At 39.9% G+C, this 26,555-nt stretch overlaps 1 protein-coding gene across 1 annotated transcript; it reads left to right on the top strand.

The window, feature by feature from the left end:
- The first annotated feature begins 1,424 nt into the window (after positions 1-1,424).
- blmh (bleomycin hydrolase) lies at positions 1,425-25,858 on the top strand. Its single transcript, XM_034114837.1, has 12 exons — positions 1,425-1,572; positions 4,503-4,700; positions 5,525-5,634; positions 7,337-7,478; positions 8,237-8,325; positions 8,417-8,509; positions 18,089-18,244; positions 18,332-18,490; positions 18,593-18,660; positions 19,697-19,814; positions 20,391-20,457; positions 25,552-25,858. The coding sequence occupies exons 1-12, from the start codon at positions 1,563-1,565 to the stop codon at positions 25,698-25,700; spliced, it is 1,359 nt and encodes a 452-aa protein (XP_033970728.1). The 5' UTR covers positions 1,425-1,562; the 3' UTR covers positions 25,701-25,858.
- The last annotated feature ends 697 nt before the right edge of the window (positions 25,859-26,555 follow it).

Raw genomic sequence — 26,555 nt, 5'->3', positions numbered from 1 at the left:
CATATAAACAATTCTGGATTCGTATTTGCCCTTTCAATGGCTGATATATGATGCATGGTTTATGCCTGTTCATGGCTGTTTATGCCATGTTTATGCAATGATGTTGTTTTTCATACTTCTTTCATAACTGAATAAATAAAATAACTTCCTTTTAACCGAGCTTGCAGAAAAAGTTTTAAGGGTTTAAAGAGCTTTATTTCCAACATGGTGAAATGTTTTAGAGACTTTTTACACCCTGTACTTTTCCAGCAACAAAAGGCAAACATTTGTATTAGCAAAAAATCCACTTTCAAAATAAAAGCTTGTCACTTTTAAAGAGAAAACATGTTCTTGCTGTAAACATTTCTTACATACATCAAGTGATCCCCCTCACGCGTGTACAATGTAAGTGATGGAATGAATGAAGTACACATATGAAGTGGTCTACTTACAATTAGTTATAAAGCGTGGTTTTGTTTTGAAAAACAATAACGTTTATTCCGTATTTATTCAGGCAAGTTGTTCTCTCTCTGTACTCTTGGCGCGCTCGTTTGATGGTTCCATGTTCTCTGCTACTCACGTGAGTTGTGGGAATGTCCGATAAAATAAGGGTAGTGGTGCTCTGTGGAAGAAAAACTGCAAAATATAACCACTGGAAATTCCCTTGTTGTGTCAGGCAATTTCAATGACAATGCCTACTTAGTTCAATTAGGTTACTTCACAGCAGGACTCCATATTCATAATTACTTTGGTAATAGATCCAGACAGGTTGATATGGTCACCAAAACAATAACTTAACACATGAAAGTGTATACACATGATATTTTGTATAAAGCCTATTGTAAAATAAAATGTATATATCTAAATAAAATACAATTATTGTATGTGTCCAGCATGTATGTAAGAAGTAGTATTGTGCGAGTATTTTGGGGAAAAAATACTACAGTAAAAATGTGTGTAATTAGATTTAAATATACATTAAAAAACTGTACCGTAATCCATATGTTTGAAACAGTTAAACACTACTTGTTTATATAGATAGATAGATAGGATAAGTATTTTATTGATCCCAATTTGGGAAATGTTTGCGTTGCAGCATCATAAAAAACAAGGCAATAAGAGAAATTAAGACACTAGAAATAAACAGTCCAAAATAGTTCTGAAATAGAAATAAAATAGCATTAAAAAGTTACAAAGTTAAAAATAAGATATATACATGTGGAAAATATACATGTGGAAATAAATATTACTGATATTATATTGTCTGAGTTTGAATTTGTAAAGTAAAAAAATAAAAAATAATAACAGGTTACACAATAATATAAGTGTAATATACATAATACAATCATTAAATACATTATTTTCTGTATAAGTTGTTTTTTATTTTTATTTTTTTTTTATTTTGGTGCGGTCCCTTTTTCCAATAACTCCGCCCATCCGCCACGTCAAACACCGGCTGCGAGTGCCCAAACGAGCGCACCCTGTTTTCACACCGTCACCGACTGACTTTCGGTGCAGGAGATAAACAAAGAGCCGGTGACTTTTCAGGAAAACAGACAACGCTTCCCAAGCTCCACGGAAACATGGAAAAGGGTAGGTCGAGTGCTACTTTCTGCTGTTTCAGCCCCGGTGGTTCGTTTATTATATGCCCGAGTGCAGTCTGTATTTGACAGCTAGAGGATGACAGCTGAGGAAGCTAATGTGCTAAGTTAGCATTCAACACGCTAGCCAGTCTGTTAGCATGGATTTACCGTCGTTTACTTCACTAGGTGTGTCCGTTCATTCCGATACTCTATCAACAAAGTACTGACATCTAAACAGGAGACACACACAGCTAACCCACAATAATGTGTTAGTTAAAATCTGGATTCATTTTCAGGATCCAGAGGTGTTAGCTTGTGTGGCTAGCCAGTCATGCATCTGATTTAGTAATACCAGAAGCTGTCAAAGTATTTAAAAAGGTAGGCCTATCAGTTAATTTTTAATCTGGTTTTCATTAGATGGGACTTTAAAATATAAGCTTCACCTATACAATACTTCTTTCTTAATATATTCCCACAATGATTTAAGATCAGTGGTGTTAACTAACGAAGTACATTTGTGGCAACTAACGAAGTACATTTGTGGTAACTAACGATGTACATTTACTCAAGTTCTCTACTTAAGTATACATTTGAGGTACTTGTACTTTACCACAGTATATTCATTTTATACTACTTTATACTTCTACTCTGTTACATTTTAAAAGTTAATGTTGTACGTTTTCCACTACATTTATTTTACAGATTTATTTACTGGTTACTTTATAAATTCAGATTTTGGCACACAATACTTGGGAAAAACTTTACAAATATGATTACTTGGTATAGATTTAACCATCCAACATTATATTTAAGTAACTACAACCATGAGTGGGTTAACACAAACAGATTATTTGGCAGTTTGTTATTATATAAGATATTTAACCATTCCTGAATACTTTAACCACTGCTTCAGATTGATTTTGATTGTTTCGATTTCGCTTCCTAACCTCAGCTTTCACAACTGTTTGTTTCGTAAGCAAAGGTCAGACAGTTATTTCTAAGACCTTTGTTACCTAAGTGTGCTTTTCTGTAAACCCAATGTTTCTTTATCTTTCTTCCAATATTTTAAAGTGTCAGTTAAAATGCAGGACTTTGATATTTTGATAATATTCTGATCTTTGGACTGTGTTTTAGTCAATTATTGTGGATGTCTACTGAGCCTCCACCGTTTGGCTTGATGCCAACTGCAGTTGCACATGTAGCAGTGATGGGCATAATAAAGTGCTTAGCTAATATATAAAACCTGTTGTATAACCATTGATGTGTAAATGTGCAAGTCACCCCGGCTGCCTGGGGTCGTCCCCTCCATAGAAAACTACTGTGATGTATGTTCTCAGCATTCATGCCTCCACTTGTTGAAAAACATCCAGACCAACTGACTTCCTCACCCTTTGACTTTTTGGAATCTGTTCTTTAAGACACCTCTCTTATTTCACTTTGAATGTGTTACCAGTACACCTATCATAGAGTGTTAAAAAAGCATCCAGAAGCTTCAATACATTCAGAAAAGCGCTGCTAGGATCCTGATGAGGGTGCGCAAATATGATCACATCACCCCCATCCTTAAATCACTACACTGGCTCCCCGTGGAACTGAGGATCGAATTCAAGGTCTCCGTCTTCACCCACCAGTGTGTCCATGGAACTGCCCCTCCCTACCTCAAGGAACTCCTCACCCCCCATACCTCCTTGCGGACTACCCGCTCCAGCAACTCCAACTTCCTCAAACCCCCCAGGACTAAGCTCCGTACTATGGGAGACCGGGCTTTCTGCTCGGTTGCCCCCAGTCTGTGGAATGCTCTCCCCGACCACATGAGAGCACCACAGACCGTGGAGGCTTTTAAAAAAGGCCTCAAAACCCATCTATTCAATAGAGCCTTTCCCTAGACCTTTTATTTATTACCACCCTTTTATTTTATTTTATTTTTTATTGTTTTTTTTATTGTTTTTCTTATTGCTTTTTATTAATTCTACCGTGTTGTGTAATGTTTTTATACTGTTCATGCTCACTGCTTGTAGCACTTCGGGATTTGAAGTCAAATATGAAGTGCTTTATAAATGAAACCCATTATTATTATTATTATTTGAACCCTTTCCATACAAATCAGTGTCCAAAAATGCAGCTGTTGCGCCCCTAGCAAAAACCCTGTTATGACACGGCCCCCCATGCAGGCCTGCTCTTGAAATATTCTCTACCTCGGGTCAGGTTCTGCTTATTTTCTGATACACTTGGCATGACGGGGTATGAAGCTTGACACTCTCCTAATCTGCGGTGGTCATTGAATTTGTGTCGATGGAAAATAACCAGAATGCAGCTGAGAGAGAGGGGTCGAACAGTCGGCCTCACGCATGACTAGGCAATGTCTCTTTCAACGGTTAATTGCTCTGCACTCTTACCCTCTCAAAGTGTGTGTGCACCCATCCTACCCGGGACTAGAGAGGCTTTCCAGTGTGTTCGTCTCACAGATGGAGCCAGACAAGTGATACCACTGAGCTCAGATCAGCTCTTAGCTCCTTAAGGCTGCTTTAAGCGAAACTAGAAAGCATATTTGATAACTACCTTGTTTGGCTTGTGTTTTGCACTATGCCTAGCGTCCTTCATTCCTCATCAGAGGTCTAATCAGGAGGGTGCTCAATATGGCTATTGTCCACTATAAACTTTATAGATGGTGGAAAGAGCGATGCACAAGACAGCTGTAGTATTCAATAAATGATGTGCTTTTATTTTATGACTATTGATCTGGTATTTTCCAGGCATTATTGTGACGTTTAAGTGCGTAAGTGCTCGTAAATCAGATCTAAAGAGAGAAGTGTGTATACCTAAAGTGCACAGATGACTCATGGTAATTGGGACAGTAGGTAGTTCCTCCTTGTAGTAATAGTTATCTGTAAAAACCTTCCTGTTACAAATGAACTTCATGTGACCTTCTCGCTCCTGCAGGTCTGAGTCAGGAGAAAGTCGCCTCCTTCCTGAAGCGGCTGCGGGCCGAGCCGCGCTACATGTTGGCCCAGAATGTGTCGACCTGCGTCGACCCGCTGGAGGTCTGTCTGCAACGGCAGACCGTCCAGGATACTGTGCACATCTTCCAGCACACTATATCCACAGAGGGCAAGCCCATCACCAACCAGAAAAGCTCAGGTAGGACATCATGTAATACAGTCATTATTACTATGAAACAAAATGCATCCATATGTGGGTCTGAATGGATGCGTTTAGCTGTTAGCTAAACACACATCATTTAGTTGGTGAATTTGCCTATTAAACAATGCATCGAAAGGCAGCACAAACAAATGTGAACCAGCACACATTTGTACTAAAAGTGATGGTATTTCTGAAGTAAAGTGAACACTTTAGATTTAGAAATGATCAAATTCCTGTGCCATACTGTAGCAAACCTGAATAATACTGATTGGAGGACAAGCTGCAAAACTTTTCTCAAATTATATATATTCTTTATATAAAATATTCCTATACTGCGATTATCTGTAAAAAATAGTGGATATGAATGCTTAATCTTTTCTCAATTGTTATCAAAAAAGGCTGCAATGTTGCGCTTTAAAGTCTTGCCTTAAAAACAAATGAATAAATGCAAATTGGGAATCCTGAATAGAGTCCATGCCAACCATGATACAATTCAGACTATCAGTTTTAGTTCATGAAACTTTCTTTAAACTAGTAAATCCAACTTCTTGTCAATTTATCAAGATTTGCATCTCATGCATGTTACACAGTGACTATGCTATAATGTATACACTTTAAAATTACACATTCTTTGTCAGTTACAAATCAAGTTGTTCTTCAATCAAGGAATCAAACACACGGCCAACTATATCAATAATGAAAGTTAGGTGAAGCACACAGGCCAAACAGCATTTCTGATTCCTGTACCTAAACAAATGTTACTTGAAGTCCTCCCTAATCTGTGCATCTTCGTGTCTCAACGTCATTTTCTCTGTTTCCAGGGAGATGTTGGATCTTCTCGTGCCTCAACGTCATGCGACTTCCCTTCATGAAGAAGTTCAACATAGAGGAGTTTGAGTTTAGTCAGTCGTATCTCTTTTTCTGGGACAAGGTAAGACCCTCACCAACTGTTCTCTGTTCCTCAATGGGCTGATAGATGCACTGTGTATCTGACATCTGTCAACTGTAGATTTATTGCACGTTTTCCAATCTTACTGTTTTATACACTAAGACCCCACTTACACGTAAACGCATACGAAACGCAAACGAAGCGAATACGATATCAAAAAAGTCTTCCGTTCACACGAGACCGCTCGGGCTATACGAAAGAGAAAAGTAGCGGATACAACCGTTTGAGTTCTCGTGTAAACAGCACATAAGAGTTCACCCTAGTAACATTTGCAATTTGTATATGTATGGAAGTGTTTATTTGTGTTGTTTTTCAGTCAGGACATTGTGTATGCGTGTGTGGATTATTATGCAGCAGTGTATACAGTCATTGTCCAACTTCTGTAAATCCCTCTTTTGTGTGGTTATAGTCAGTGCCCTTCCAGGTTTGACGTCACAGTGACACCCGCGAAATGTTTTTACCTTTTGTCTGTCTGTTTTTCTCCCACATGTGTAGACAGTTGTTTGTTCCATGCACCATGAATACACCTCTCTTTGCAACATGTGCCAGCCGAAGGGAGTAACACTGAATGCGATAGTAGTTCCAAACAAGGGTACATTAAATGTGGAGCTCTAAGAATATCCCGCCCGCTGTCAGCCATAGATTCTTAAATGACATCAGATGTGTAGTTCAATCTCTATGAGCGGGTCTTTCAGGCCTCTGAATACTGACCAATGAAATGACCAGAAAGCTGTGTTGGTTAATGTTCTTTTATAAATGATTTATCTAATAATAATAACGGCTGAGTGCAAAGCCTGCCTGAAACGATCTTGTTGAATTTCTTTAGAGGTTGATGTTTTACAGTCAGTTAAGTCTCAAGTACTCAGTTTTGTTTCTTAAAGGTGGGGTAGGTAATTCACTTCAGAAACACTTTTTGTTATATTCCATGGAATGCTCTTAACATCCCGATAGCAATGAATATATGAAATGCTTTGACAATAAATACATAAAAAAATGTCATCTGTGGAAGCCGTGGCGCTGTAAAAAGCACGACCAATCATCTGAGCCGGCCCGGCCTACCATGGCCTACCTGCCTGTTAGCCTTCCATCTCGTGCACACACTTATCTCGTGCCCTCATTGGTCACGTGCGCGTTCGTGTGTGTTGGAGGAGGGGCTCTGTAAGGAAGTCTGAAGGAAGGGGCAGATTTCTTTCGGCTGCGTACTTTCAAATTCTAGCGCACTCGAGCTGGTTTCTCCATTCTTACCTACCCTACCTTTTAAGCCTATCTTAAGTATATGCTTTACGTATTGGTAAAGTCACAGTATTACATTGAAAACCACACATTGCTCTGTTTATTCACCATGTTTTCCCTTTCTGTTAGTTCATTTTTCTACAGATTTAACATTGCTACTACAAAATATGTATTATTTTTTGTCCTTTTACAAATAACAGAACTTATAATAATGTGTTCAAGTCCTGTCTGATACCGTTTTACTTATTATCTGTTGCGCTGTAGGTAAAACGTGATGCTAATTGTGTTTGGTTTCAAATCTTAAATCAAGAGTCTTTGGAGGTCGTTGTCTTACAGTTAGTTTGGCCCCAATACCAAGTTTTATGACATAAGCCTAACTCAAGTCTAATTTGTTCAGCCCTTAACATTTTCTCTGTTTCTTATGTTTCTTTCTGTTTGTTTTCTCTTCCAGATTGAGCGTTGCTACTACTTCCTGCAGGCCTGTGTGGAGACAGCGCAGAGGAAGGAGCCCGTCGACGGACGTCTGGTCCAGTTCCTGCTCTCCAATCCAACCAATGACGGAGGACAGTGGGACATGCTGGTCAACCTCATCGGTTTGTACGACTTTTATTAAAGGTTAACCCTTATTAACCACCAAATCCATTTTATTTGCCAGTTGTGGCTGCTTGTTTTGACAAATAAACACAGGTCGCAATTAAAGCAAGGTAACTTTTGTCAATATATTCTTCACCATTTAATCAGTCAGATAATTTTAGGGAGACTATAAGCACCAAAGTGTAATTCATACATTTTTATCAGCATGGTAAACAAGTGGAGACTCCTTACTTTTTAGGCAGAAGTCTGAATATGTGTCCTTTTCTCGATTACTTCAAATCCTTTAATCGTCAAGGGACCAGAGATGTATATAAAAACATGTTTATTGCTCCGTTTCAGTTTCATTGTCTCATCTTCCTCAACATTTCTGGCTACAAAACAAAAGTGTCCCCACATTTCTCTGTTTAGTTTTTACCCTTTTTGACTTCTTGGTATGACAAATAGCATCCTTGCTGAAAGGCAGGTGCGTTTTAGGAGGATAAAGAGATGAATTGTGTTGGTGCTATAAATCCTTGGGTGCTGTAAATGAACAATCTTAACTAATGCAAAGCTAATGCAGCAAGAACTTTGTGACAAATGAATGAAATACTGGTCCAATATAAACACATTTCTTAAGTATGGGTGCGTTGAGTCCAGTGACTGAAGCATATGAAAGTTCTGGCTGTTAATTGCAGTTTTACGGTTATTGCATTAACAATAATGTTTTTTTTGCTATTTTAAGAAAATAGTTTTAAATGTTGTTTCGTCCTGTCTTCAGAAAAGTATGGAGTCATCCCAAAGAAATCCTTTCCCGAGTCACACAGCTCCGAGGCTTCACGCAGAATGAATGACATCCTTAACCATAAGGTGCGTTTACACACTTCCTTCAGTTCAAACTAATCACGATCAATCTGTGAGAATATGCTGACTGTTGTTTTTGTGTCCCTGTGTGTTCCAGCTGAGGGAATACAGCCTAAGACTGAGGAACATGGTGGCCAGTGACGCTACTAAATCTGAGCTCTCTGAGGCCTTGGACACCATGATTGAAGAGGTGAGACTGAGTGAGAGTTTCCTATAGAATAGAATAGATTATAGTGCCTTTACACTCCAGGCAACCATTAGCATGTTTTAAAGGAACTCTGTTACATAGCCTGTGTCTGTCTGGAGGAGCTAGGGACTAAATGTAGTTCCTCTAGAATAGTTTTAGGGTTGGGACTTTACGAGATTACCATCTCAGAAAATATCACGATATATAGCAATACACTATAGAGCAGGGGTGTCAAACTCAAGGCCCGTGGGCCAAATCCGGCCCCAACTTTATTTTATTTGGCCCGCAAGAGCTTGCAAAAAATATAATACTTTTATTATACGGTTTCATGCCACTTTACAGAAGCACGATGTCTATAAACTACATGTCCCACAATGCATCTCATTTTGTGACATGCGCCCTGAAGTGACTTGCAATTATTTGAAATGATTTGCCCTAGACTTCTGCTCTCAGACGTAGTTAATTATGAAGTTATTACCCTATCCGATAATAATCCAATGCAGAGGCATTAATGTAATATAATACATTATTTGATATATATGTATATATATGTATATATATGTATATGTATATATATATATATATATATATACGTATATATATATATATATATACGTGTATATATGTGTATATATATGTGTATGTATATATATATATATATATATATACGTATATATGTATATATGTATATATATGTATATATGTATATTGATATAGTCTTAAAGTTACAACCGGCCCTTTGAGTGCAACCTTAATGCTGATGTGGCCCGTGATGAAATTGAGTTTGACACCATATAGAGCTATTCTTATTACTGTGATTATGAATATATATGTTTTTATTTATATAATTGTTATCATTATCATCAGTTGCAATGCCCCTCAAAGGAATGAGAACAGAATTATAATAATACACTGAATATAAACATCTGATTTAAAAGAGAAAGCTAACAAACGGTCTGTAACACTTTCCTATTTCTACCAGAAGAGGGCGCTGTCCATTAAGACATAACTGAGCACGTTAGAAGTGATACCTGAAATGAGCTGAATGTAATCAGGGTTCGAGTTAATCCTGGTGTAGGGTTGACAGATTCAAGTTAAAACTGTTAATACATTAAATGAGCTGCAACAAATAGTAACCTAGTGATGCTTTGGTCAATATGATGTATTTACCCCATACAATTAGGTGGGGTACAGTTTTCTTTTTAAATAAGAAGCTTTAACAATCGCTTGTTTAAATAGAGTAATTTTGTAATAACCATATCATTCATGTTTAATATCAGACTGCTTAATTAATTGAGAAAGAAGTGGAAAGACATTCCAGCAACTTGTCAGATCTGATGCAGCACTTCAGTAATACAGTGTTTTCTTGTATTCAGATTCATTTCACAAGAACAAAACATTTGTCGCCATTCAGGTCCGTTAATTGTCTTGCTTCCAAGGCGTTAAAAAATAATTCTGTTTCCCCTTAAGAGAACTTGCAAAAAGACCTGACTGTGTCTGCAGTGTAGTATGACTTAATAGTCTTAATGCAAATGTGTGTGTGTGCACATGTCATATCAGGACCATGCAACAATTAAAAGTAAAGAAATCACCTGCACACCGCCCCACATGTGGCAGGTTGAAGATAGCGATCTTGTTTATGGAACAGTCTAACACAGAGCATCTGGCGCTGGACAGCAAAGACACAATTCACATCCTAAATAATAATTAACGTGCACAAAGTATTTCACACCACAACAACGTAACATGTTTGATGTATGTCCATGCGTGCGGTGAAATGTGCCTACAGTGTGTTTTTGTGGCTGGGACAGGTTACAGTGTGTAGGTGTGTGTGTGTGCATAAAAGGCATTATTTACGCTTCCTGTGTGTGTGTGTGTGTCTGAGTGACTGTATGAGCGGCCAGTCAGTCAATCAGCCTCCCATTGAGTGGGTCACACACACAACGCTGCTCTGGGGATGCAGCCTTTGTTGTCAGCTGTTTGAGTGCATTGTGCTTCTGGCTGGTTGCTTGTTTAAACAGTCGCCTGTATCTCACTGCGCCACCACACACACACACTAACACACATATGTTATGCAACAGTTAAGACTGCTCCCACCACACTGCACGACAGGGTGGGGGTGGCTGAGGGTCGTCGGTGTGTTTGTTTGTCCACCTGGAAGCGGTTTGTTTTGCGAAACACCGCTCTGTCACGGCCGCTGCTGATGGACGAGTCGGTGTTGTAAGAAGAACGAGCCAGATCTAAAACCATTATTCAGTATTGGACCACCATATCAGTACAACAAGTTAAATTTGACATCCATCAAATCCCATTATTTAAAAATAATCCATATTCTTGAATTCATAAATCAAATTAAATAGAAATTCAGGGATGCTTTTGATGTAGAGCTTCCATGTAGTTACTGTGCTATAGATAGGGAGAGCATGTTTTGAATTGTATGTTCAAAAGCACATTCAAGTGTCAATGTTCAGCTGCGAGAAGCATCACAGTTGCATATTGGTTAGGTAATCATTTAATTAGTTTAATTGTCCTGATCACAGGTTCTAAAACGTAAGGATTTGCATTAATCTCGTTGGAAACAAATATCTTTGACAATTTGTCAGATAAAATAATCAATTGTAAGTTCATTTCTTCTTTTATAACTAAATAACAATTTCATTAATACGACAAATAACGAATAACATCATTGATCAAAATAAACGGATACAAATATACCATAATTATATAAAGAAATGGCAGTCAGTGTAAAAACTGTTCCATAACCCCTTCTACTGAGCAAGTGACTGACATATTATTTTGTGCAAATATGTTTGTTGACACCCTGTGAGAGTGTGTGTTTGTGTGTGTGTGTGCTTACATAGTGTTTTGTTTTTATTACTCTTACACGTGGGAAACCAGTGTTTCTTCTACATATTCACCTGCCTTTGCATCAGTGTGTGCACATATGTTTCTCGGGATCAGAGTGGCATGTCAGTTTTGCTTTGAGGTGATGCTGTCCACCCCCCCGTACGTAGCGGCTGTGAGGGTGCACTGGTCTTCATCACGCCAGCCCCTCACACACTCCCATGACAGGCAACCAGGGTCAGCGTCTCTGCTTCCACTTACTGTACCCAGGGTGCGCTTGATTTAAATGGATCCCCTTGCGTGTAAAGAATCTATTCGCTTTGTTAACTTCGGTCAGGCTCATTGCACATCACATCTACCTAAAAAACCTCTACAATAGCAGCTTGAGCCTTTTTTTAAAGCTGCACGTACACTCGGCTAGCAAGCTAATCTCATGCACCGTTTGTCTTTATAGTTACAATTACAGTATCCGTACGCTGCACTATTGAGGCAGAGGAGGATAAGTTTCAAAGGCAGTCTTTTTCTTTGATGCTGTGTCTGGTGAGTGTCCCTGCTCCTCTACTCTCACTTACATAGACAAGTAGGCGCACAAATGAAGGGCCATTCGCTGGTAACTGTACGTGCACGTGTAGTTAGCAGTACACACACACAGATGGTATCCCTCACACCACAACTGTAGCCCCTTCCATGCTCCATTGCGTCATGGAATCAGAAACGCCGTGTGCGGCTCTGTTTTTGGCTCCGAGCGCACGGAGAGTGATTCTCAAGACAAGTCTAATTTATGAGGCGGCCATCAGATCACAGAGGAACCTTCTTGCTGCAGTTAAAAGAGGGTCGCCGCCGCCGGCTATTGACTCGGTTGATTTGTTGTTCGATGTGGGTGGGTTGCTGCAGATTTGTCATTGTTAGGGGCAGAGTCGTCCACTCGCATTTCTTGCATTTTTTTTTTTTCACCAATTGTTAGAATACAACGCCGACCACATGTGTTGCATGTTTAAAAAAACATGAAAGTTTAATCAAAACCTCGCTCATTTTTATCCAAACTGTTTGCATGGTGTCATTTGTTTACACTGACGAGTCCAGCTTCTAGTCAATAGTTATATATTTACCTCAGTGTAGCAATGAGGCGCATGTTTTGGCGTTGGCAGGTTGAGTTCCTGCTTCAGACCCTAACTATGTCTGAAATCATTTTTGCTAAAAGCATAGCGAATCTTAATTTGTTATCACATTCGTATGCCTAATGTACAAAATACAAGAGGCATTAATTCTACCTGAAAAATATTTTAAAAACATTATCTGGCATTTAATTCCTGCAGTAGATCTTAATACCATTTTTTTTTTTTTTAAAGATATTCTGTCAGAAACGGGTGAACATATTGCTGCACTGAACATAGAACCATTTCCGTTACACACAAGATGACAAAAGCCAACTAATTTGCCCTTTCAGATATTTTTTGTTAAACTAAATAGTGCAAGCTTACATCACCTAAACAGTTTCCTGCACATCTTATAGTAATTAGGGCACTCCAGCAGGTGCATCTGTTTTTAAAAGGCATATTGCAACATGCTAATTAAATCATGTTTATGCATCAATAACTAAAATCTCTCCATAGAAGATTGAAGAAGATGAAACTTATTGTCATTACGTAGTACAGGTGTATGTATGTCTATGTAACAAAACGGTTTCTCTGCATTTGACCCATCCTAGTGTTAGGAGCAGTGGGCTTCCATTATGTACGGCGCCCGGGGAGCAGTGTAGGGAACGGTGCCTTGCTCAGGGACACCTCGGTAGCACTTGGTCTTTCCGGGACTTGAACTGGTGACCTTCCAGTTCGCCACCATCGCCCCACATAGGGAGTTTCTCTCCCAAAAACTCCCCCCCCTCGCCCTCCATTGGACTCCTTTGTTAATTGCCGTAACATAGTGACATCACAATGAAACGCCCCACTTCTATTGGCTAGCGCTCCAACATCTTGTACATGATGGGCGAAGGGACGGAACATCTATAAGCAGGTGACCAATCACAACAAAGCTGGCCAGCTAACCAATCAGAGCAGACTGGGCCCTGGTTTCAGACAGAGGGTGAAAAGAGGTGCTGCAGCACAGGCAGTATGAGACAAATAAAGACCTTTTTGAACATTAAAGCATGGAAACATGTCTCGGTAGAGGCACAAGATTCACATGTACATCTGAAAATTACCATAGTAGGCCCCTTTAACTGTAACCGGAGTGTCTCGCTCAAGGTTGTGTTATAGACTCACTCCTTACTTCAGGTGATTTGTTTGGGTGACGTAAAACAAATAAACATGCAGAGATATCCCAGCCGGACAACACTGGAGCGCAGATGCTATCGAAGATTAGCTGCGGTTAGCCACAATAGCGTGCATACAGTCAGCTTATTGTTTATAGCAAGACACGCAAACTCGATACGAGAATGACCTGAGGAGGACCTTCTGCTAGAGACTGATGAGCAGAAGAGAAAGCTGCCTGTTAGCTAACTCTTATAACAGCTGGTTCCTCAAACCTGTTAGCAATTAGTATTGTGTTCATGTTTAGAATATTAAGAAATGAATGAGATGGTCTTTTGAAGTTACAGTCCAAACATGAGTGGAGTTTATGATCAACGCCCCGTTGCCGTAATGAAGAACTAATGAAGTGTATCCTGAGGGCCTGGACTCCAATCCTTCGTGAATTCCATGTTGAAAACACAAACATTGATACATCTGTAAACTGACAGTATGATCAGGTTTATCAGTTTCTTTTTTAACACTCACTGTGCCTGAAAGGAGAAAGTGTGTGGTTTGTGAATCAAATTTAAGGAACAATATCATGTTATCAATTTTATGAGTGAGATACATATAAATACTTAACGCTCAACACATTTCAGACACTTTGAACACTGCTGTGAGGATGCACTTTTAGCAAAGTATTTTATTATTTTGCGTCACTATTCGTTGCAGCTCTGTCTCCCTCCCTTTTCTCTGTGTACTCTCTCTAATATATATCTGTCATTACATTGGCAGGTAAATATTGATCCTGCTCAAATGTCTCTGTTGCTGTTTATTCTGTGACCGAGGTCTCTCTTTCAGCTTTTCCCTCGCACCTACTTTACCTTGCCAGGGCAGGATGAGTGGGCGCACAGCTGATCTAGCATTAAGAGAGATGGTTACAGTACGTCTCAGTCAAATCAAGTCAAATTCTCTTTATAATACTCCAAATCATAACAGAAGTTATCTCATAACAGTTTAGAAAGAGCAGAGGCCTGTACTACGAAGCAGGATTTTCGCTTAGCCGGCTAACTTCAGGGAAAACTCGGGGTTTCCGGTCCTACGACGCTGGTTCTCTTTTTAGCGGGCTAGATCTCCATGGTAACTTATGCTGAGCGGCTAACCTGCTCCGGAGCAGGTTAGGTTGCAGGCTAAGAGATCAACTCAGTGAAAGCACTGCCTGCTGACCAATCAGAGCTCAGTGTGCGGAGTTTAAAGCGATCAAGTCATATTACAGGAGAAAGGAAATACAGTTTAAACTGCCGTTGCAGGAAAGATGGCCGGCAAAAATCACAGACTGTGTGAACGTGAAAATTAATAGAATATCCCCTCCCATCTTCAGAGCAATCTGACTATTATAATATTAGCGTTAAGAAAGCTTAATTAAATATCTGCCACAACATAAGTAACCGGATCAAAGTAACATTACGTAGCTTACAGTCCGCGGCACTGTGAGTGCAGACGTCGATGTGTCCCATTATCATTCATATCACATCACATCATAATGTATCATATATTTCCTTATTCGAGTCAGCTTCTTGAGCCGTATCTGGCCGTGCAACACTCAGTGTCACATACTGTATGCAGAAGTATTATTTTAAGCAACACATTAAGTTGACGAAACACTCGAGTCAAATGTAATTAAAGTCAGATCGTGTCTTAGACGGGGCATATCATAAACCTGTTAATGTACGCATTCAAACACTTTTTCTTTTACCAGCTGTATTCACCTTGCAGGTGCAGCTATGTGGCTTTTATCCTGGATAAAGTGTTTAAGTCATGGATGTTTAAAGTTTAACGTCTTCATATGTCTAATATTAAAGTTCACTTTTCATTCAGGAAGTATGACGCTGCGCTGTCAGTACGCTTGTCCGTGTTTGAGATTGGTCGAATGCTCCAAATACCACCCCTTTCATGTGAACGAGCACCTAACTAGATAGGACACGGCTGGCTTGGCGATCCACTTGATAACCCGCGTCGTAGGACCGCTTAGCGAGAGCGCGTACGTTTTGGATTAGGCCAACCGGCTAACTCAAACATATCCAGGTTAGGTTGAACCGGCTTCGTAGTACAGGCCTCAGGTTTAGACGGTGCTCTATACTTTACAGTGAAACAACGTGTCAGGGTATCTGGAAGACAAATTGTAAAGTGAGTAGAAATGGTCCAGGGAGTATTACTTTTGGAGGATTTGGACAAAAAGATGGTATGGCGAGAAAAAGGGGGCGGGTCAAGGGATAACGAAGATGTCTTTCAAGGTGCCGAGGGCATCTGGGCAAACACAGACCAGACAAGAGGACGGACACCTTGGCATGTCGTCTTGCCCACAGTCAGTCTAAACAAAGTAGTTGAACGAGGAGTCAAACAGATGCCTTTGTTGACTCTGTGCATGTGTGTATTTTTGCGTGCGTCTGTACTTTTTGACATTTCTGTGATGACGAAGGGGGATTGTTTGTTTGCGTAAGCCAGGCCGGAATTTATGCATTTTTGTGTATTTGTCTGTGAGAGAGAATGGGCCTGGGTGGGGTGAGAGTAGTGGGCTCAGTGTTCACTAACCAGAGAGGAGGAATGTCATCTTTATATAGGGGCATTTCATATGTTGACTAAGCATGGGAAACTGCTGCCATGGCTGCTGTATTTCTCCAGGCTAAGCCAAAAATAATCCCCTCGTCCGCTTTATATTCAGCTAGACAAGTTTAATTTATCTGGATATCAGCAGTAGAAGTTAATAAAAACAAAGTGTGTTCAAATTTATTGGAAATGTGTCCTTTGTGACACACGTAGTCGAAGCACTGAGAGCGTGATGTATCACCATTCATCCGCACAATTGGAACAATACAGTACATGGCACACGCTGTTATCTACCACCAACAATGGACTGCTTCGCATCCTAATTTCTCTTCGGTGTTTTTAATCGTATTTGATAGGAAAAGCATGTGCTGGGTCTTGGGAGAGGAGAGCAGAGGATGGGAGAGGTGAAAAGCAAACGGGGGAAATTCCTCAGATTACTATATCAGAGGTTAGAAGGGCCCGATTGACAGACGGCCCAGTCCAAACAACCCAATTTAGCCCACAGGAACTCTGTCTGAACTTCAGCACTGCGGGACGACACATGGAGGGAAGGGGGGGGGGGGAGAATGGAAGTGAAAAAGACAGTAGAGAGGGAGGCACTGTATGGAGGAAAAAGACACGAGAATGTAGGGAAATCTGAAAGAGGCCCAGGCATTGATTGATGGACGGACAGACAGAGGGTTGGTGGGGTTACATGAACACACTTTTAACATATGGGCTGGGAGTTATATCTATAAACATCTCCAACAGCCTCCCTATAGGTAAGGAAAACAAAAGTCCCTGTTCAGGTTTGCCCCGTGGTGGTTTTACTGCAGTAGATCGGCAGGAGGTGCCTCGGGGTTTGTTAAAAGAGAGATACTTTTTGTCCACTCTGAGATGTGTTTTCTGAGTTTTTGATGCAAAAATTGACAGTCTGTGAATTTTAAACATCCCCTACATTGTGTTTTTCTTACGTCCCCTAATATTTTTGAATAATTTTGATACTGTATCTTTGCAAAGAGAGTCACCAGAGAGATGTTTTTGTATTCTTCTACTTGAGTGGGAGATCCCTACATTTGAGATTCAAACAATCTACAATTACAATTACAATTACAATCTACAATTCAAACAATCTAGATTAAGTGTGACATACATTTCCAAAACAGCCAACTGCTTTCTATTATGCACACATATCCACAGGGAAATAGTCTTCATCACAACACTGACAAAGTACTTTGCATCCTCCAGCGCGCAGGAGACTTCGCCACAGAGAGCCAGAGTTGCTATAGCTTAGTGAACGTTTTGACAGCAAACATGGTACAGAGTGAAGTTTTTGGATATAAACCAGACCTGTAGTTTCCTTCCACCACACCAAGAAATCCCACTAGATATTATTGTAAGATATACTAACATGTGTCCGCCGCTGCCAGTTTCAAGCTTACCAACTACTTAAACAAATTAAATATGCTTGTTTGTCAAAAGCCTAGGCATATCCCGCCCCTTAGCCTATCACGTCAAATGTGTTGAAGCGCTAGCCAATAGAAGCGCATGTGTTACATAGTGATGTCACTATGTTACAGCAGTAAACAAAGGAGTCCAATGGAGGCATTTCAGTCAGGGTAAGAGTGTGTGGGAGAGAAACTCCCTCTGGAGGGACTTTGGGGATTTTAGCCTGGACAATAGAAGCACAAGTGTTACATAATAATGTGAGCATTTTACGGCAGAGTGCTATCTGGAGGGAACTTTGGGATTTGAGCCTTGGCAGACCATTTACATGCACAAAAACCTATATAGCACACGACAGGAAAGGGAGGAGCTTACGTCATAAGATCTTCATTGCCATTTCTACACTGTAGCCTATGTGCATATGACCCCTAACAGCATTACAGGGCCCCTTTTAATGTCCAAACTGTGTGCTGTGCAGGTGTTCCGGGTGGCCAGTGTGTGTTTAGGCAACCCTCCTGAGACCATCTGCTGGGAGTACAGGGACAAGGACAAGAACTTCCACCGCATGGGACCCCTCACCCCCCAGGACTTCTACATAGAGCACGTCAAACCTCTATACAACATTCAGGACAAAGTATGTGACCCCTCCAACACCTCCGATTGTGTTACTTGCTGTTTCTCGTATTGTTTCTGAGCTTGGATGTTAACTCTCTACCCTCAGATCTGCCTTGTGAACGACCCCCGACCCCAGAACCCCTACGGGAAGCTGTACACTGTGGATTTCCTAGGAAACATGGTCGGTGGCCGCAGCACTCAGTACAACAACCAGGCCATCCAGCTGCTCAAAAAGGCTGCGGCTGACTCCATCAAGGAGGGAGAGGTAGGCTTGGGAAAATAGACGTGACCGTAACCCCCACATTTCTACAATCAAGCGTCTGATCGTGTGAACTTCATGAATCTGGAAATGCTGTCTTTCTCTTAGGCGGTGTGGTTCGGTTGTGACGTCGGGAAACATTTCCACGGCAAGCTGGGTATTAACGACATGAATGTGTGAGTATAGTGCATCAGGTGGAAGTTATTTTCAATGCCATTTTATTCTAGTCTGCTGTGCATATGTCCCAGATATTAGAAGCAATATGTTTACATGGCTTCAAACATTTCTAGGAACGTACATTTGGGACTTGATGCCTGCAATATACTAGTATTAACAATAACAGTGATGTTTACAAATATTTAACAAATTATATATTGATGTCATGGCAATATTATGCACATAATAATATTATTTAAATAATGAATAACCTCTTTAATCCTTTTTATTTCTTTCCATTCTCGTTATGTCTCCCTCCTCCAATCCCATGACGCACACATTTGTATATTAATTGTTATTAACTTGCCAAAAAGGAGACAAAACACACAATAGTCAAAGATTTGACTTAAAATATTATTCTTAAATTATTATTTATAAATGTATCTATTTATTATCTCAATATATTGTGATCATTTTCTCATTGTGAATGAGAATGATACTGTAATCGTGTGTTTTCTGAGCAAGTAGTTGTAGTTTCAATTGGAAAAGTGACTCAAAAGAGAAATACAATATCCTAAATACTGAATATTCAACGTTTGACAGGCTTATGTCAACGTGCATTCCCGAAGTGTTATTCTCTCCACAGCGGACCAGTTGCTTATCTTTGCCCTTCACGTGTAGAAGCTTCTGTGTCTTCTGGCGCCTGGGTTAAATTTGCCCGGCAAACTGAACCAGCATGGTGCCGAACGTCTGGAACAATCTCTGCTGAAGATCATCCTTCACACAGATCTTTTAATGAGCCATACATAGACTATAAATGGAAAGATGATGAGGCTTAATGCAGCTTCATTCCTACAGTCATGTCATTAGAGAGGAATGAAAAGCTGGAATACAAGATTTATTCATGGGCATCATACGTTGTTGGCAGCCCCTACAACGGAAAAAAGACTTACAAACTGCCTTTTCTACTGAAATGATCAGAATAAAGGGCTTTTTCGTTGTTTTCATCAGGGGGAGTTTGTGTAATCACTTATGTTTATGCATTGGTGCGCGCAGGTTCAACCACGAGCTGGTGTTTGGAGTGTCGGTGAAGAACCTCTCTAAAGCGGAGCGGCTGATCTATGGAGACTCTCTCATGACCCACGCTATGATCCTCACTGCTGTCACAGACCAGGTACCACCACTGTACCATCCTTGAAAAACACAATTTCTTAAGTTTTGACAATTTTAAGTCTTTTAAAAGTATGTGTTTTTTTATAAATGTTTACATGGACTGCCCCCCCCCCCTCTTTTGCACTTTTTGCATATCATGTATTTTGTTTTGGCTATGTTTGTAAAATGTAATTTTCTTAAATGTTTTATGTGAGGGACTGCGGATGGAAATGAGCTCAAAGCTAAATCTGGCACTGTTACGCTTGATACATTTGAATGTTTTAAGTGTTCATTACTGTGCATTGTCCCTGCCAAAGAAACGATTAAATGAAATGAAATGAACACACACATACTGCACAGGTAGATGACTCTCCAGTATGCAAACATAAGGAACGTATACAAGCAGTCGGACAGGAATATACACATTTAGCAGGGTTTATTGCATCAAAGCCGTGTTTACGCTGCTTTAATCGGCTGCAGTTTTTCAAAGTGATGTCAATTTCCCCCCTTGTAAGTAACCCCAGCTGTTAGCACACTTTCTTTCCTCAAGTCACATTTTCTCACTCTTATCCACCCATCATCGTCTGCTCTCTTTCAGGATGGGAAAGAGGGCTTTGAGAAGTGGAGGGTGGAAAACTCCTGGGGCGATGATCGTGGAAACAAAGGTAAGTTCAGAGATGCCATTATTACACAATTCTTCTTTGGGTCCTTTCCAACCTGTATTGAATCACCATCACAATGTATTTTTGAACTGATAGCTGTCAACTCACTGTGACATAGCTGGCTAAAAACGCAAAAAGATAGTTGCTTTCATGTGGATCAGGTCCCATTATTGTATTCATGCTTTTGCAACGTACTCCTCCCGCCTACCCATCACATCTTTCTCGCACCGCTGTGTCTCGTGATAAATCATCATCTTCCTGTTTGTGCCTATTGAATTATGGACAGGATTAGACTGAGAGCTTCCCATGTGTTGCTGCTTTATGAACTTGTAATTGGCTGTGTCCTGTTTCATAAAGACTCACAGACACACACACACATAGGCTTTTAATATAGTTATTTAACCTCCTTGCCTATGGGTCAAGTTGCATAATATTATAAGGTCAGAACAAAACATAGTGATATTCCTCCAAATTCAATAGAAAATATAAAGTTCAATTGGTTTGTTTTGGCTTGGTGTCTTATCACATTGCTTGCTAAAACTGTAGCAGGAAAGCTAACCGAACCCATGTAATAAGACGTGAGATTTCTCCGTTTTTCAATGCACGTCTGACTTCGTGGAAGACATAACACTTGTTTTGTTAACTGGAAACGTTTGAACCTGTTTTTTTTAGTGGTCAGCTGACGGAGTTGTTTTTTGTTTGTTTTTCAACCGCAAAGTCAAAACGTTTTTTTACAAACCAAGACTCGTCTCGTGGAAAATGTTGTTGAGTTAGTAGGGATGGTTTGTCTTTATGCAACAGGACCCAAAACACAGCAGGTAGACCGCATCACTGTCCCAGACTTAACTGTCTACTGCTGTTATTCCCTCTCTCCTTTCATCTCTGTTTCCCATCTTCCTCTCACCCTCTCCTCTCCATCTCTGCGCTCCACATTCCTCTGCAAATTATAGGAGAGTATTTCAGGTCAGTCATGCATCGTCTGGCAACACACACATACAGCGATGCGTATACACACACAGAGGGACACACACTTAATCACAATATTTGCTTGAACCCACAAACCGTAGTGACTGTTGGGAAAACATGTGAAAACCCCTCAGTCCAATCAAATGTATTTCACGCATATCTTATTCCATAAACACCAGCAGATAGGCAGGGCCAGCGCCCCCAGCTCCTCCGCAGCCAAATTAATAACGTTTTTCAGAACAAAAGTTTGAGACGTGGAGTTCACATGGGAATCCGGGGGCTTGTTTGTTTGACAAAAGCTGAGGGGGAAAAAGAAGTGAATGGAGAAAAGGAAGGAGAGTAGAAAACAGAGAGATGTAACAGAAATGTAGATGTGGAGATGATTTTGGAAAGGAGAAAATAGAATAAGAGTTGTAGGTATGGTAAAGTAAAGGGTGTGTTTATAAGGTTTCTAAAGGCTTAACATCTCTCTTCAGGCCTTTTCATATGCCTCCTAACCCTCAGCTTCTCACGAAAGGTTTCCGTTTCTTCCTTGTTTATCCCCTTGCTAACTCCACAGCTCAAGGTTGTTGTTTTTTCCATTTGAAATGGCACTAGCAGGGATTCTGCGGCTCTTTGAAGTATTACATTCAATTGTCTAATATGTCGGCTTCAACCAAAAAAACGTGTCAAAATATATTTATTTTTCGCTTTGTGTGACAACGGACTATTAATAAATGAAAAACCCTGGTCACATCATATATTTATTTCTGTTATGTTTCACTCTTGCATTGTTTAACCATGTCAATACAGTTGTGTACTTTCTAGGATTTCTTTAATACTTTTGCCAGCGTAACCGTAAAAAGCAAATGGGTATTAAACTGCATTCTATGTGGTATTAAAAAGTCTTACATTTAACCGGTTAAAACGTGCAGGTTATTAGGTGGATTTCTTAACAGTTGTCACGGGTTTAGCTTGAGCTCTGAATTAGTTTGACGTGGAAAGAGAGAAACTATGATTTTCCATGAACATGATTCTTCCATTGTTGAGTAAATACAAGAAGATGATGTTAATGTGGATGGAAGGATTTCCTTGGTAGCGGACATAACAAACTCTTATGAAGATAAGCTTCATTAACTTTTCAGTATTCTTCTTATCCATTGCCTTTTATTTTGCACCCAAACCACAGTTGCCTTTCTGTCACCTCTGCTCATTTTAAAGACTCGTATCACTTCCCATGAAATGAGAAACGCCTTTTTTGTAGTCTTACCACAACTCTGCGGGTATACTGTTCCCCACCGTTTCTTATTATCCAGCTCTATTCTTATATTTAGAAAAGACCACCCTCTCATCAGTGCTGTCAAAAGTGTCAAAATGATTTCACAGATACATCTTGTGTTGTATGCACACGGCCAACCTCTAGTCTAAATCAATAAATGAGGGAATATATCAAACTACAAGGGATGACCACAGTCTTTAAACCGTGCGTTTTGACCTTTGATTGACTTTATGTTCTATTCTCCATCCTTTCTATATTAATATTTGCTTTTAGCCATGCTACGCTTTAAAGGATACCAATTAGTGTCAGTTGGTCTACATCCTGAATCAATTTATTATATTGGTTGGCATTTTAGAAAAACATTCATGTTGCCCATACAATATATCTTAATGCCTGATACTAATACTAATACTAATAGATATATTATAATAATAATAGATATATTATTATTGTGAGCATGTTAGCATTTAGCTCAAAGCACAGCTGTACCTGTATACAGCCTAACGGAGAACCTAGCATGACTCTTATGCTGCAGTTAAAATACTAAGACAAATGATGTCATATGTCTCTTATAAACATTTGCTTGACCTTGAGGGAAATGTCCTGAGGTCAATGAAAGATGGGAAGAAGAAGTAAGGTGTTAGGAAAGAACAACAGCAGAATCTGCTGCACCCATACTATGCAGTAGCAGATGATTGACAGAAAATGTGTACGATGACATACTCAAGGCTGTACAAATCAAGTAGGGATTATTGTCCAAAATACAAACGCACCTCTCAGATTTCTCTGCGGTGTAAAATGACGCAGCCACAGTGGATGTTATTTAATGGCCAAATTGTGCAAAATATAAATGTTGATGCTTCGAGGAATTGTGGTACGTCATCATGTCCTTTCCATCAATCCAGTTTACACTTTGCTAAAGGGAAAAAGAAAGTGGTAGTTTCACATAGTCAGGAACATTTTCAAGCATTTAGCTGTTCAGCTAACTTGTTTAAACTCAAAGAATAATGTATTTTTCTATATGTCTAAATCACTGCTCGTTCGCTCACAGCCAGATAACTGTTCCACACTTCTTTAGCTTACAGTACATATGTCTGTTCTGAGACAGGACAGTCAGCCTATCCCTAAAAACAAATAAGGACACCCAACCTTCACACACACCACCATGCCACCCAACATGCGGGTTCCAGTAAGCTCACATCCACACACACAAACACACACACACAAGGATACCACAGTGAGAACCAGGCAACGTGCCATCTAAGATTTGCATACTTGGAAGAGCACATATACACAACACACCCAGACACGCCATCCCCAATACATTGTTTTGAACCGTGGCACGTTCTTGCGGTCGCCCTGACGTCTTCGATAAGTCAACTTGACAGTAGGAGGGATATCTCGCTTGTTCAACTTTGAAAACATGGCGAGGGGAAAAGTAAAGAGACTTAGAAAGTGGCATTAGAGAAACAGAATAACAAAATAACTTCACCATAATCACTCTAAAGTCTGGTTGCCAGTTCTCATCCAGCTTTCTATGTTCCTCGGTTCTGCACAAGATTTGATCCGGTCTGTTTTCACAACACTTTACGTTTTTGTTATCTAAGCAGAAGACACACACGTAGACATCTGTGATTTTAATTAATCATTTCAGCATGGGGCTACATCCTCCTCCAAAAAGAGATGATGTTATCCCAACATGTCTTCTGTCAATGTAAGTCCAAGGTTGGCGTTCATAAGAACCCAGATTCAGCTACTTTGACTTGATATGGCTGCACACACACACACGCACGCACACACGCACGTACACACACACACACTGAGGGAGACGGAGACGGACATTGTTTAGTTTTATCAGGGTGGGTATGCAGAGGTGATAGCAGGAGTGTTGAAGGCATACTGCACTCTAGGGTGGGGGAGTTTGAACTGTGAGGGTCCTCCACCCTTTTTTCTGTCGAAACAATAGAGTTTAGCGATAAAGAGCAATTCAAATAAAATGTGCGTGCATTGACAAAGTTTGTTTCAGCGTTATGTTGAACTGTTTTTGCAGCACTCCCTTCTCTTCTTTCAGTGAAACAGCAGTAACAACGATCAGCTTAATAAGTGGCATGATGTGATCTTTGTAAGGGCATTTCCTTGTTAAAAAATAATCGGGATAAGGGTTTTCTTCAAACTGTTTTATAATATATTTAGTGGCTTAGGAAGGAGCTTTCTAAACTTGGTAGAAAATTTACTTTAAACGACAAGATTTCTCTGGGAATAACTTTCATGATCTTGTTTATTCCGACTGACAAGTTGAATCACCATGTTAATAATAATCTAAACACATGCAGTCCAAAACGGATTAACATGTTTGTTTTCTTTATCAAACTTATTCGTGATTCAGTCACAAACTGGTTAAAAGTTTTTGAAGAGGAGGAGAGACACGCCAATTCCTGATTTATGTTTATTTCACAAAACTAAACGGACAAGTCTATTTTCCAAAGTAAGCATTCTGTCAATCTCAGCAGCATCGGTTTGGTTAAAGTGTAAAAATGTAGGACAAATGTGTTGGTGTGAAGTGTTGAACAGATGTTTATATTTTGTAATATTATTCCAATTTACCTGGTTAATATACAATCCACCTGGATTTATTTATGTCGGTACATAGTAGTAGATCAAATAAGTCTAGTAGTAAATTGCGGTTCCCATCACCCATGTATCATATTAAGATGATAAAGCCAACTCATTTGTATCCATATAGTTTCACCTGAATTGGATTCATTTCCAAGTTGTGGTTTATTTTTCAGTTTTCCCAGTTCTACGCTTTACTCCCATCCTGTCAGGTAAAAAATAAATCTCATTGGCTGTGCTCCCTGTCTCTCTCTCTGCAGGTTACCTGATCATGACGGATGATTGGTTCTCCGAGTATGTGTACGAGGTGGTGGTAGACAAGAAGTACCTCTCCGCTGAAGTCCTGGATGTGATGCAACAGGAGCCAGTTGTACTTCCTGCCTGGGACCCAATGGGAGCCTTGGCATAATACAGAAATCCAGTTTCCAGCCCCAAGCTCTGGTCGATTTGACTCCGCCCTATTCCTCGGCTGCTTTTACCTCTCCAATATTTCCCCCATACCTTCTTCCACAACAGCCTGTTCTTCTAGACAAAATAATAAAGATTTTGTTTTCTTTTTTTACTGGACTGCCTGTGTTTTGTCTGTCTTTATTTCATTTACACTCCCACAACGTTTCTTGTTTTCGTGGATGGTAAACCATAAAGCACTGGATCTGGGCCTGAGCATTTAAAAGGTGAAGTGGGTTTATTGCATCGTAAACACGTGTTTCAATTTGAGACAGGTCGGCTTCAATAACAAGAGGCAGATTTAAGTATAATTGCAATCTGAGCTGTGGACATATGGTAGGTTTGTACCAACAAATACATTAAAAGGCAGTCAACCCTGTTTTTTTAATTGATACACCTGTGTGGTTCAGTGTTTTTAAAATAGATTGAAAATCATTGTTTTTGACTTATTCCTGTGTTCCTTTCACATCCTGGACACGGGCAAAACAGAAGTGATTGACTGTTCTTGAAAAAACAGTATTTCTGCAAACACAATGTAAGCCAGGAAAGTAGGAGGGATATGCATGTGAACATTACGTGCAAACGCTTCTTATATGTAGATTGTTTTCATACCTTCTGCCTGTATCCTCCCTGATTGGATATCTAGGAATGTTAAAAGCAGGAAAAGGGTCATACTTCAATAATACTCGAATCCAAGCACTTCCTGCACAGAAACTGAAATAATTTCTCAGTGACTTTGCAACTCTTCCTGCTTTAAATCATTCCTGTCAAGGTAAAAATGACCTCTATCCTCTCAGCAGTCGGCCCTTCAGCTGAG

This window comes from Trematomus bernacchii, unplaced genomic scaffold (assembly GCF_902827165.1).
Source record: "Trematomus bernacchii unplaced genomic scaffold, fTreBer1.1, whole genome shotgun sequence".
Taxonomy (NCBI): domain Eukaryota; kingdom Metazoa; phylum Chordata; class Actinopteri; order Perciformes; family Nototheniidae; genus Trematomus; species Trematomus bernacchii.
The sequence above is the reverse complement of the archived record's forward strand: the minus strand, read 5'-3'. Positions and strand labels throughout refer to the sequence as shown.